The sequence below is a fragment of the Spermophilus citellus genome (genome assembly GCF_964194105.1).
Source record: "Spermophilus citellus genome assembly, chromosome: 2".
Classification (NCBI taxonomy): Eukaryota; Metazoa; Chordata; class Mammalia; order Rodentia; family Sciuridae; genus Spermophilus; species Spermophilus citellus.
In genome coordinates, this window is record NC_138183.1 from 62421570 (window position 1) to 62435510 (window position 13941).

At 35.9% G+C, this 13941-nt stretch overlaps 1 protein-coding gene across 4 annotated transcripts in view; it reads left to right on the top strand.

Annotated features, from left to right (window-relative positions):
- PTPRD (protein tyrosine phosphatase receptor type D) overlaps nt 1–13941 on the top strand; it is a 507860-nt gene that overhangs the window by 205226 nt on the left and 288693 nt on the right. For all 4 annotated transcript variants that reach the window (XM_081282603.1, XM_081282605.1, XM_081282604.1 and 1 more), the window contains 2 exons: nt 1133–1278; nt 3839–3980. In XM_081282603.1, the coding sequence (XP_081138729.1) occupies nt 1133–1278; nt 3839–3980 (288 nt within the window). The remainder of the gene's footprint in view (nt 1–1132; nt 1279–3838; nt 3981–13941) is intronic.

Here is a 13941-nt window from a genome sequence, read left to right on the forward strand (position 1 = left end):
CAATTGTGTAGCATTCCATCATTGTACCATGGCTCATTTCAACACCAGTTTCTATATTGATATTTATGTTACCTATAATCTTTTACTAAACAAATGGCATGATGAATAGGTTTGTGTATAAACAGTCATCTACATTTCATATCATTGTTTGATGATATATTTCTGAATTTTGAAATATGAAATGTAAAATAAGTTTTTAAGGAAAGGGAAGTGAATGTTAGGAATATTTAAGAGCTTTCAAACCTTCCAAGTTCTAGCCTTTAAGCTTTAGTAGGTAGTCTTTATCTTTCTTTAAATATATCCTTTTTGGCTGGGTATGGTAGCACATGCCTCTAATCCCAGCTACTTGGAGGCTAAGGCCAGAGGATTCCAAGTTTAAGGCCAACTTCAGTAACTTAATCAGACCCTGACTCAATAACAACAAAGTAAGGGCCTGGATTTCATGCACAGTACTATACAAAAACAAAATACATTTTTTTTTTTTTTTTTTTTTTTTTTTGCTGTGAATTTAATGGCTTCTTGGTTCTTTTTTTTTTTTTTTTTTTTTTTTTTTTTTTTGTCAATTGTGGATTTAAGTAAGGCAGCCCACAATATCTGGGTTAGAAAGTCACTCTCCCTCCCTCACCTTATTTCTTTCTTGCCATGCCTTCTAATTCAGGGCTATTTTTTTTTGTCATCTCTTTAAAATTCCCTAGAATTTCTTTCAAATGTCACTAATTTTAATAGCTCAGCAGTGGTAATGCTGCTTTCTGGCAGGGTCCTGATAGTGGCATCAAAGAAAAGAGCTAAAATTTTACTCACTTTGATTGATGAGCTCATTTTGTTACAGAGGACAAATTGGATTTTTTTTATACTAGTAATAAAAATTAATGTGTGGTGTTGCTTTTCGGAAGTTATTGGATCTCTGCTTTAATATAGATTTCAGCAATAAAAAGCATAACAGATAACTTGACCAGGAAGCTACCTCCCCTATAAACTACCCTGAGAAGTAAAAGGTACTTTTCTAATTTCGTAATCCTGGTGTACCTATGTATGTGTGAGGTTAAGGGTTATGGGGGAGTAGTTGCAAAGGGATATTGGTCTGTATTTCAATTTTCCATTTAATTGTGATGTTTATTTCTTTTTATTTCAGCACCTCCAAGGTTTACACGAACGCCGGTTGATCAGACGGGGGTCTCTGGCGGAGTTGCATCTTTCATTTGCCAAGCTACAGGAGACCCAAGACCTAAAATTGTCTGGAACAAAAAAGGAAAGAAAGTCAGCAATCAGAGATTTGAGGTATTAGGTCCATTGTTCTGTTTCTCTGGGGGAAGAATGTTATCTGCTCTGTCTTGGGTTTATATGTTACCTGTTTGCTTTGCTCTGATAAGATATTGTAGTCTCTGAGGTGTGACATTCATAATGTTGTGTGTGATAATGTAACTCTAAAGGGCTTTTTGAAAAGGAGAATTTGGGGGTTGAAGTGGCTGCCTTTTGTCTTTGCTTGTGGAAGGACTTAAATTGCGTTCCTGGGATGCATTTGTCACCTCCAACCTCAGTCTGCTTCCTCTTAAGGTTGGTCCTTACATGACCAAGTCTAGAGGATATATGAAAACTTGACTCTTCTGAAACTTCCTGTCTCATTGGCCTTTCTGAGTTACTTGTTTATTCTTGAACTAATCTGTGTGGGCAGGTGAATAGAGTAGGCTAATTAATTAAAACCAGCAGAATCTACAGGAATGGAGTCAGTTCCATCCAGTCTCATGTTTTACAACTCTGGAGAGGATGGTGTTTTCCTGGATTGGAATTTGATGGTGTTTTCCTGGATTGGGATTTGAGTCTCAGTTCTTTAAAAAAAGGGGAATAGACTTGAACAGGAAAATAGCATGAACCTAAATGAGACATTTTTTTACAATATCTTAGTGTAAAATACTACCCTGTAAGAAACATACTCAAACAGGTTGAAATTGCAGGCAAACCTAGAGAACAAATTGATCAAATTGATTTTCTTTATTCAGTAACGCCCAGTGCATCCAAGATGGTGAAACACCATTTCTGTATTACTCTTTGAGTATTGTGAGGGGTCTTAAGTTTTTGAAATTTGCTCATTCTGAAGAAGAAAAGTAGTTAAGTTACTCAGAAAAAGAATGGAGGGAACACACAATGTCACAGCTGCAATTTCGGACATGGAGAGGATAGCTTGAACTTTTTTTGTTTTGTTTTTTAAGGTGGTATAGAGACCCCCAACATGCTTCCTTTTTTAACCTAAGATTTTAATCTAGGTTCAATTTTTAATTTGGCAGATTAAAAATGCATTCTAGTTAAAAGAAATATAGCACTACAAAATCCAGAACAATTTGATTGTGCTCATTTTTATAGAGTGTCAGTGATGTATGGTTTGTATGTATAAAGTACCTATTAATCACAGTGATGAAATTTGAAATATAACAAATGATGTGGTGGTTTAAACATGAAACGAATACCTTAGTCTTCAGGTTATTTCTTTCAGCATGTAGAGTGTGTGTATGTGTGCGTGTGCGCGCGTATCCACGTGTGTGCATGCACACAAACACACATACATATCCTTGGTACACTTTTTTTTTTTTAGTTTAAATGAATTTAATTTTCTTGACCAAGATTCTAATAACTATGCTGTTTCTTCCCTAAGATGCATAGTAGATTTATTTTAAAATGTGTGCTTAATAGGGGTGAAAATAAATTGTGGTGCTTTGAGAAGTGGAACATTTTGTATATCTCCATGAATTTAGGATGAATATGGAATATACAGAGGACTTAATGTGGACATATTTTACAAATATTTGGTCTCCTTCCTCTATATGCTAAAACATCATTTGGGATTAAGCATTCCATGAACATATTTGTAAGACGTTTTCAATTCATTATTTAGGCACATGGAAGTACCACTTGTAGTTAAAAAAAAAAAAGTGTCATTTGAGTGAGCAGCTGATAGAACATAGCATAGTTTTAAAAGGACAGGTGACAGACCCTATAGTTATATATATATGTATGTATCACCATCATCATCATTACCATCATGTTTTTTTTTTTTTGTTGTTGTTGTTGTTTTTTTTTTTTTTAGTACCTGAATTAGCTGGATGGCATGATTACCAGTGTTGCTAAGCTGTTTTGCAATAGAGTTCATAATGATGGTGAATTCAGGCTTGGTGTTTAGAACATTAATTTTCTGCCTGGTGAAGCAAGCCTCCATTTTACAGCAAGAATGCCCTAAAAATGCAGAAAATGCTAAGCTAGAACAAATGCTGGAATGATTTATGGCAGAATTAATGCATGTCATCAGGTCTTTGGGTTGTGAACGCCATCTCGTTGACTGCCTAAGTGCTAGATTTATGCAGTTTCTCTTCATGGTTTGCTCATCTGTACTGTTCAGGATGAGATACTTCAGACCCACAGAACTGTTTGTGGTGGCTTGCTTTAATTCTTCACCTTACAGTTCAGTTATTACCACATGTGCATATGCACTGTCAGAGACCAAATAATTTGAGAAGTTTATCCATCATAACTGCAAGCCCCTTGCAGAATTAATAGGCATAAATTACCTAGATACACATACTGAATATGTTGATGTGTCAATAAAGGGCAGTTTTCGGTTGCATTAGAAATCCCCATTTTGCATATGTAGTTTTATGTCTTTCTTTTTGTTTGGTAGAAAATTCTTTCAATTAGACTATACTGTTTTACCTCTGTCTCTCAACTCAGTCTTGGAATGATGCTGAGTTCATTCAGAGCCTGGTGGCTGGTTCACCACTGCATTGAGAGGGTTAGCTGAGAGGTGGGCAATTATAACAACACCTGTGACAGCTATTGTTTCCTCTAATAGGTAATAGAGTTTGACGATGGATCTGGATCAGTTCTCAGAATACAACCCTTACGGACTCCTCGGGATGAGGCCGTTTACGAATGTGTGGCCTCGAATAAAGTGGATGAAATCATTGTCTCCACCAGGCTCACAGTTTTGCGTGGTAAGTCTTATGTGCAAGGTTGTTGATTGTGTCATTGTTGCCATTCTGCATCTCAGGTGTTCTTTTGTAGGGCCATGAGAAAGACTAGCATTGTTATGATGTTTAAGTAGGAAATGAATTTCAGTAAAATGTTCAAATGAGAGAGTGGACTTGATCTTGGTATGGTTTTGGAAGAAATGCTAATCAGCAAGAGAAAATGAAAATAAAAAGTAGTATTGATTTCAAAGGCCAGACACCAATTTGATTTTGGCTGGAGGATCTAGGAAGAAACAGGTATGTTACCCTTGTTTGTTAGCATTACTTGTGCATAGTTTTTTTTTTCTTTTCATACTTTTTTCAGCTATTTTATAAATTAGCAAAGCCGATAGAGACTGTTCCTTTAATTTTTAAAACATTATCTAAAGATGAGCTTCTCTTAAGCAGCTGGTCAGAACCAAGGATAAGAAGGATGCCTTTCTTCTTTGTCAAAAATAATCTTTTTATTTCAGTCTTTTATCTTTTCTTGAACCCATATCTATTGATGCAAGTGAAATGAGGCAGTGAATCCCCTTCTGTGTCTCTGTGTTGCTTGCATAATTTGACCAAAGCATGGATGACTTGCGGTGTGTTCACTTTTTAGGCTTCTTTTATAAAGTCAGTGCTACAGAATAAAGACTAGTGGTTAACCCTCTGATTCATATATCTAATTCAGCCTTTTGTGTAGAGATAAGAACATTGCCTGATTGGACAGCTAACAGATGACATTTTCATGCTAACATATCTGTGACTTTCTGTTTCTCTCTCACTGTTGTTTGTTTGCTTTGAGCTTGACTCCAGAGTTTAGTAGAATAGATTTTTCATAAGGTGAAGGAAATTTGAAGGAAGGGATCACAATTTAAATAGAGGAACTTATATGTATTATGAGTGCTTCTCCTGCATTCCATTTTCCCCATTGAGGGATATATTTACTTTGTATCTTATAAAATTAAAAAAAATGTCATTTTCCTTCCAGATCTGTTTTCTATTAAATCTTCTACTCTCCTGAGAAGCTTTACCTTGTTGATATTAAAGTCTGTTTATTTGGAGGAAAGCAGTTATCATTAATGTAGAATAAATTTACCTGTTGAATTTAAGATTAAAAAAAGGAAACTACAGAACATCTAAGAGGAAGACTAGTTAGTAGAAGAAGCTGAATGAGGTTGTTTACATTTGCATCCTAAAACATGTTTTAAGTGGTATAAACACCTTACCAATTGAAAGGAAAATATTGAAAAATGAGATGTGTGTACATACATGCGCACAAGCACACACACAGACTTATATATTTAAATGCATAGAGCACAGAGCTACTTAGAACCAACTCAAATTTGAGTAACTTTTTTTTTTGCCATTATGACAAGCTAAGTTGATACAGGGAATTCTTCATTCTTCATAAATAGAGATGTTGATGAAATATCTGATAATATAATTAAATTCTAGTTAGGTTAGCAAGTAAGAAAGAGATGTTTCAAAGTGCTAAACACAAAGAGGGAACCCTCAGAAAAAAAGACAGTTGTAGTCTTATAACCCAAGATGATGACTACATGGGCTTTTAGACTTTTGAAGTATTAGTAGGTATATACTGTGTAGCAGGTACAAAATAAGATGGGAGTAAGAGGAGCTAGATTGCCTTTCTGCCTTGTGATGAGATCTGGTAGTATTCCTATACTGCAGAACTAAGAACCCAGATGCTTAACTTTAAAGCTTGGCAGAAACAGAATTCCATAGAATCTATAAGAAGGAACCAGAAAAGCACTCACCCAACAGACATCCTCACAACCCAGGCAAGTGACCCTGAAGAAAGTTATTTATACTCAGAAGGACTCATAGTCATCAAGTCTAAAGTGTGCATCAAGCCACTTCTAACCCATTGTTACAGTAAGCCCAAGCAGTAAAGTTCAAAGCCATGGTCTATGAACTAATCACTAAACAGTATAAATGGGGTTTTATAATAAATATGTTTAAGATATTTGCAAAGATATACGAAGTAATGTATTATGCATCTATAAGACATCAGGCAAAAACAAAATAGATAGGAATTTGAATCCAGTTTCTATTAATTGGATGGAATATTTGACATTTTACTTACACATGTGATACTATATGCTTTGGAAAATATGCATATATGTGAATGTACATACACATGATCACATAAACTTTAAAAGATCTGAAAATTGCTATCATTTTTCGGGTATTCCTATCTAAAATAAAATCAGACATCAGACTAATTTTGATTTCATTTCAAACATTTAATCCCCATTGATTCACCTAGTTTGGAACTATTATAAAGGTATAGTAAAATTTATCAGGGACTTTTTGGTTCTTTGACCATCTAAAGCCCTTGAATTCTTTCAAAGTAGATAATAGCAATTATGTGTTTGACTTAATATTTATGTATTTGATGAAGACATTAACAAAAAGTTGGTGGGAAATGTCACTTTTCTACCTTGTGGATTTAGGGATTTCTACCTTGTGGATTTAGGGATTTCTACCTTGTAGATTTGGGAATCCACAAGGATTTATGTTTTCCTACCTCACAGATGCCCAGAGTTCCCCCATCTCATCTGCTTTTATATAGCTAGTTCCCATAGAAAACAAGTGCATTTGAATACTTTAATATGATCTTGAATTTTTATGTGCATATTCGTCATATGTAAGTGCTTTTGAATGAATTTATGATTCAAGTAAAGTCATTAACCCCACTTGGAAAAAGACTGTATTTAGTGTTTTCAGAAATATTTGCTGAGAAAAATACAAAGGTAACTTGCATAATGGGAAAGTAGTCTATTCATAATCTTAAAATAGAATACGTTCATACATTATTGTAGGATAAAATAAATAGAGTCACCTCTATTTAAACTTTTTATATGTTGATAATTCTATTTATAATAGTCTGAAAGATATTTCAGAGGTGGTAAACTGACTCTTATAGACTTTGAATTTTGTGAACAGTTTAGTAAATGATTGAAGAGGTTCATATCATAGTTGATGAACTTTGTGTTCATTTTGAGTTTACTTTCTCTTGCAAATCTTGTTGGCAGACCGTCAAGAACTCTGTTCTGCGGTAGACACAGACCACTTTGCACTTTTTGTCCAGTGGCCCTCCTCAGATGCCCATTTTGCTGCATGGGTCATTTATTTTTCCCCCACTTTGCTGACAAATGCCAAAAATGTGCCAACTGTCATGATGGGTTTTTTCTAAGTGGGCTGGATGGAGATCAGTCATTTATTTCACACAGGCTACTGGACAACCTAATTAATTGGAGATTCAAACATCTGACCTGTGTGGCTAATGCAGAAGATGTGAAAATAATACTCTGACCACCCATGTGCATTGAAGGGAGCATTTCAGGGAAAACGTTCCCTTAGTAGCTTGTTTCAAATTACCCTGGCTTCAGAAACTGTTTTTATAAGGAAGGATAACTACACGCTCAAGGCTGAACGTGACCTGGAATGAGATATCTGGGCAATTAACCATTTACACTGTTGAGTGTGGTTCATGGAGGAAGAAGTGGGAGAAGGGGGAGTAGAATGTGATACTTATGTCCTATTGGTCATTATTTTTTTCAGTTGCTGAAACAGAAGCAAATGTTGGCTCTCTAGTTGTATGGTACTTTAGGAGGTGAACATATTTGTTATGCACATTTACTCCCTCCAAACTGAGCAGCACACGTCTCACTAAAAGGTTATTTAGAGCTAAGCCTTACCTAATTGTGGAGCACTGCTCAGGACAGTGGATTAGACAGATGTCCAGGGAGGGGCGAGCAAAGGACCAGAGTGAGTGTTTTGGTAGGAGGGATTATCAGCCAAATGAAATTGGTTCTATCTAGAGCTTTAGTTTATTGGCCACAGTGTCTTCTCAACCAAAGATATCAGCAGGAAAATGTGTGATACAAATTTTTGTAATGATAACTGGGGATGAAAATGTTCTCTCTGATATGTTATCAGGCACTCAGCAGGGGAAATGAGATATCACCATCTATAGAATTTTCTTCTTTCTAAAAACCCAGAAGTACCTGCCTGTCTGGGGGCTAGAGGAACGGCATCAAGAATCCTTTTTTACTTGTTGACATAATTCCCTTCCTCTAAGAGAAAGTTCTTGAAAAATTGAATCAACTTTGTCTTCAAACATCAAACTAAATGTCATGTTTCTTGAACTTAGTTTTTTTTTTTTTTTTTTTTAGGGTAGGAATCTAGAAAACATATTATCATTTAGACTAGCATGTAATAGGTCCCATTTTCCAGCTTCATGGATTATTTTCAGAGACTTGCCCATTCTCAAATAGCACTGCCTCCAAATCACTACCACCATTGCCAAAATGAAACAGGGTATAAGGTGTGACATTGTACCTTATAGGAAACTAGCTTGTTCATTGAACACATACAAAGTATAGTTATTGCCTAAAAAAGTTAACTGATCCAATGTGAGGCATTTTATTTACCTAGTTTAGCAAATCTATTTGAATAAATGATGTGTGTGTGCGTGTGTTTACTCTGCATGTAAATGTGGGATTCATGAATGATACCATAAGTATGTAAGACAATACTTAAGTCAGGGTCTCAGGTAATTTGAGTGCCAACTCAGGCTCTGGTGAAGAGAGTTGGGTATTTTTTTTTTTTTTTTTGGTGCTAATCTGTTAACTTCCATGTTTTATTGTTTTCTCTTTTATAACCTCATTTGCACAGAGAGGCTTAGATTGGTGATCAGAGGCTTAGATTGGTGATCAGATTCATCAGATCACTTCTAACCTTGTATGATTCAGTGATATGCATATTTTAGGAAGTCAGTTCTTGCAAAATGAAAAAAAAAAAATGCTCCCTGAAGGTGACTGTTACTGAGATAGTAAAACACACAGAGCAGTTGGATGAAACTGAGAAGGCATTGCATTGGGAAATAGAAATGTTTGCATAATATGTCTGTTTCAAAAAAATGTGAGCTATTATAGCAGTTGTTAAAACACACACATACACACACAACTTTTACAATCTTTCAGGGAGATGGCAGTCAACTATCTCTGCCATTGTGCAGTACCCTGTGATCAGAATTAGCATGTTCATTACAGTCTCATTTTATTAATGCCTCTTTTTGAAGATGAACACAGTTGTCCCTGCTGTGAAAATGGTACTTTGCCGTTTATGTTATAAAGTGGTCTCGGCTGGGGATCCAGGCTAGGAACATTAAAGAACAAAGCACAGCTGCTTGACTGTCACACAAAAGGATTTTTATGAAAGACTGAAACAAAAGGAAGGGTGGCCAACACAGAACAAACTTGCTGACAATTACGGTACCGAGTGAAGATTACTTGAAAAGGCTTATAAAATAGTTGAATATTTGGAATAAATTGATACCAACATGATAAAGCCTTTCCGTGTGTAGTGTGTTTCTGAGCTGGAAAGTGGTGGCAGTGGGCGGAGACACGAGACATAAATAGAAACTTGTTACTTTTGTCAGTTTTATCTGAACAACTTAACAGTACCTCCTTTATGTGTCAGCTGCAGAAAGGTAGGAGTTCTAGTGGACAGTCCATGGGAGACCCTAGTAATGGGAGACATTAAAACTGATAATATTTGAGGGGAAAGTGTATGTGTGAGCAGAGGTTCTTTATGTGTCCTTGTCATCTGTCCTCTAAGCACAGCTGTGTGCTGATGCATGCCCCTTTCTTGGAACCATTATCACTTCTTTTTCCATACTGAGATGGTGTCTTAAAAGGGGTCAGAGAGAATGGCAGTACTTGTAAATCAGTGCATTTCAGGAGTGAGTATAGTCATGTGTTTACTGCTGATTAACTTACTGGTACTATGAAAATGTTGAGCCAGAAAGGAATATAGTGTTTATCTAGCCTCATCTTTGAAGATGTTGATGTTAAGAAACTGAGATCTTGAGGGTTTGAAATGGTTTGCCCTTGATCATATAGCTAAGATCTTCTTTGGGCTTTATCCCATTAGAAATGATCCTTGCTGTATTATTTGCAACAACATCTTAGTCCCTTAGATATTTACTTCTGATATAAAAGACATATTCCTCTAATGGCCGAGTCCAAAGATGAACATGATGTGAAGTAAAATAGCTCTAAATTGCCGTGCATATGCAGAATGTGTAAAAGTACTCAGATGGTGCATCATGATGTGGAGAATTCCGAGTGGAGGACTGAATATCTAGGATGCTTTCAGAGCTGGTCTGAGAGTATTGGAAAAGCTTCCTGAGCAAAGTTGCATAGGTAAGAAATGAGTAGATGATAGTATTGCATGTGGTTGGTGCACTAGTCAAGGTTTTTCAGAGAAAGAGAACCAATAGGATGTATACATACCAATAGGATGGATTATTAAAAGAAATTGGCTCACGTGATCAGTGAGGCTGACGAGTCCCAAGATTTGCTGGGCAAGTCGGCAGTCTGAAGACCTAAGAGAGCTGATGGTGTAGTTCCAATCCAAAGGCCAATAGGCTCAAACTCAGGAAAAGCAGATGTTTTAGACTGTGAAGGTAGGAAAAAGCTAATGTACCAGTTTGGAGGCAGTCAGGCAGGAGGTATTCTCCCTTACTAAGGGAAGGGTTAGCCATTTATTCTAGTGCTACCACATCAGGAAGGGCAGTCTTCTCTGCTCAGTGTGTTGAATTAAATGTTAATTTTATTGGCTGGGCACGGTGGTGTATGCCTGTAATCCTAGTGGCTTGCAGGACTGAGGCAAGAGAATTACAAGTTCAAAGCAAGCCTCAGCGATTTAGCAAGGCCCTAAGCCACTTAGCAACCCTGTCTCAAACAATATAAAGGACTGAGGATGTGGCTCAATGGTTAAGTGCCTCAGGGTTCAATCACTTGTACCAATACATAATAATAAAAAAATGTTTTAACAAATGTATGGACAGTATGTGCTCCAGTCAAGTTAACATAAAATTAACCATCACAGGTGGGTATCTGGTAGTTCAGATTGGAGTAGCAGAGAAGACTAATAGAGGAAGAGCATTAGTTTGTGAATACATTGGCTAAGTAGATTAAACAATGCAAGTGAGCAATCATGTTATTAAGTTAACATAAAACATCTCTGAGTTGAAGTTTGCACAAAAAAGTTACTAAAATACTTAAAGTAATATATCAAACAATTCACAGATATTTATAAATAATTGATGTTTATACTTGAAAATTGGAAATTTAGTTGGCCTTCACTGATAAAAGTTGGCTAATTTTTAAAACTTCAATATCTTGGCTTTCAAAATTGGTTTTATTTTAAGCTACTAATTAAGATGCAATTTTAAAAGTTATGCATGCATAATTTATTGGGATTTAGGACACAGATATACCAAGTGCCTCATCTAAGGTTTAATTATCAAAGTCCTAATTACATATCTCCTTAGAAGAGTAAGTAACTTATTTTATCCTATTAAAAAAACAATGACTTGTGAATTAATGCCACATTAAACACAACATTGATGACATACATCCTAGTATTCTTAGTATCTTTTATTAAAGATTGCTAGGAAAGTTTGAGACTATCTTACCTGTGATCTTTGAAAATCAGCTTGCAATTTAATTTCCATCTCAAAACTTCCCATGCCCTTCTTTTTACTATCTTTGAACTTTACCACTGCAGAAATCATTTCTTTTAACCCTTTATCCTAGTGGACTTTTCTCTAATTAACAGATTTTGGTCATAAGTGTTAGCAGACGCCTGAAGATGTCTGTGTTCAGGTTTTAGGTTTTAAATTTTATCACAGTTTGGGTTTAACCAGGAGGGATCCTGCATTTATCAAAGGATGGTATAAAAAAAGAACAATTGACATCAATAAAAATAATGGGAAAAAAGAACTATTGAATGAAGTTGTATATAATAAGTGAGACCAGCAAATCAATATTAACAGTTTTCAGATATTTCCTATCCTTCTAAGTATTGGCATATACACTTCTCCTTTGTTTGTTAATTGCATGGGAAACCACAGATCTATCATTTACCTGGCAACTTGAAAATTAAATATAGTACAAGACCATAAATTCAAAACAACTTGATGTTTTTTAGTAAAGTTAGTAATTAATTTCAGTATTCATACCTTTTATAATTAAACTAAAACTTGTTAGAAAATAAATTTATGTCTGTGTGGGTTTTATATATGATGCGAGTGTGTATACGATGTGCATTTCACCTTCTTAATTTGCTTTATAGCACTTTGCCACTGTATGAAGTTTGCCTCCTCTGGACATTTTTATTCACTATATACTTCCTTTGTGTATATGTTCCATTACATTTTCTGTGACCTACAGATAGAAATAGTGAATGCACACACGTGCGTGCAGATGCACACACACACACAAAGGAAGAGAGGAGGGATAGGCATGTGGTATGGTTAGAGTCACAATGCAGTAAGAGACTATTTGGCATTAATTGATCTTCTCTTACATATAATAGACAAAGGATTCCTGCTTTCAGTGCCCACCATATACTGGAGAGGGTGAGTTAGATCTAGAAAATCAAGGCAGAACAATAGGAGATAAAACTAAAAAAGCTACTCTGGAAAGAGAATGAATGTTCTTTGTAACTGGATGGACCTGAGTCATATGAACATTCCTACCTGTATTGGTTTAGCCATTGTAGTCAAGGCCAAATGTCAAGTTCTTAGACCTTTCAGGATCATTTAGAGAAGTTAAGAACATGCAAGTAAAGCATGTGGTGCAGTGACTCCAATGTGGAAAGCGTTGATGTCTTTCCTTCTTCCTTCCTTATGGTAATTTTGGTAATTTATTAAATGTTTATTATCTAAATACATGGCTGTCATGGTGGAGGCACAGGTCAAGAACCCATGGATGTTTTCTGGATCATTTTTTTAAAGCAGTGCTTTGTTCAATATATTGAAAGATTAGCTTTTAACATAAAAATGGGGGATGTGATACTATGAAAATATATTACTGTTATTTTGAAGGATTGAAAATCATTTATTGGTACAATGTTCTTTAAAATGCAATAACAATAATTCTTATTCCTCCTTTTCTACTTGGGCTAAATGTTGTGCCAGCACACATTTCCATGTTCTTTGAACCAAATAGTCAATTACTTCGATTACCTAGGTCAATCTTGGGTATTTCTTAAAACATGATTTCTGTTCTATTGGTTCTGAACTATCCTAGGTCACAGAATAGATAAAAATCCTGGGCTGGGGATGTGGCTCAAGCGGTAGCGCGCTCGCCTGGCATGCGTGCGGCCCGGGTTCGATCCTCAGCACCACATACCAACAAAGATGTTGTGTCCGCCGAGAACTAAAAAATAAATATTAAAAATTCTCTCTCTCTCCCCTCTCTCTCCTCTCTCTCTCTCTCTTAAAAAAAAAAATCCTATCTTTTTTTTTTTAAATGTCTAGGGAAATGTAGCGTCATTAGTTATATATTTTTAAAAAAGCAGGGCTGGGGATGTGGCTCAAGTGGTAGCACGCTTGCCTGGCATGCGTGTAGCCCGGGTTCGAGCCTCAGCACCACATACCAACAAAGATGTTGTGTCCGCCGAGAACTAAAAAATAAATATTAGAAATTCTCTCTCTCTCTCTCTCCTCTCTCACTCTCTCTTTAAAAAAAAATAAAATAAAAAAGCAGGAAAATGTCAGACATCATTTCAACATTTAAAGAGCTGAAAGGGCATTTTTTTTCCCCCTTAGATTATTGATGTTGTCAATCTTGGTGCAGGAAGTGGTTGAATATGTTTTTATGAGTTCAGGTTCTAGGAACAGGCAGATCCAAGATCAAATTCTGTCTCCACCATTTTCCCATTGGGCATGAGCACATTTCTTAACCAGAGGTTCACTTTCTTCAATGTCAGTTGAAAATAGTAAGAAGTCACACTACCCACGTGATATGAGAGATGAAAATCGTATTCATGAATTGATTGTTACGACTGACTCTGTATGCTAGGGATTGTGTTAAATCATTGGAAATAAAAGAAGATGGAAATAAGAGTATCCCCACCT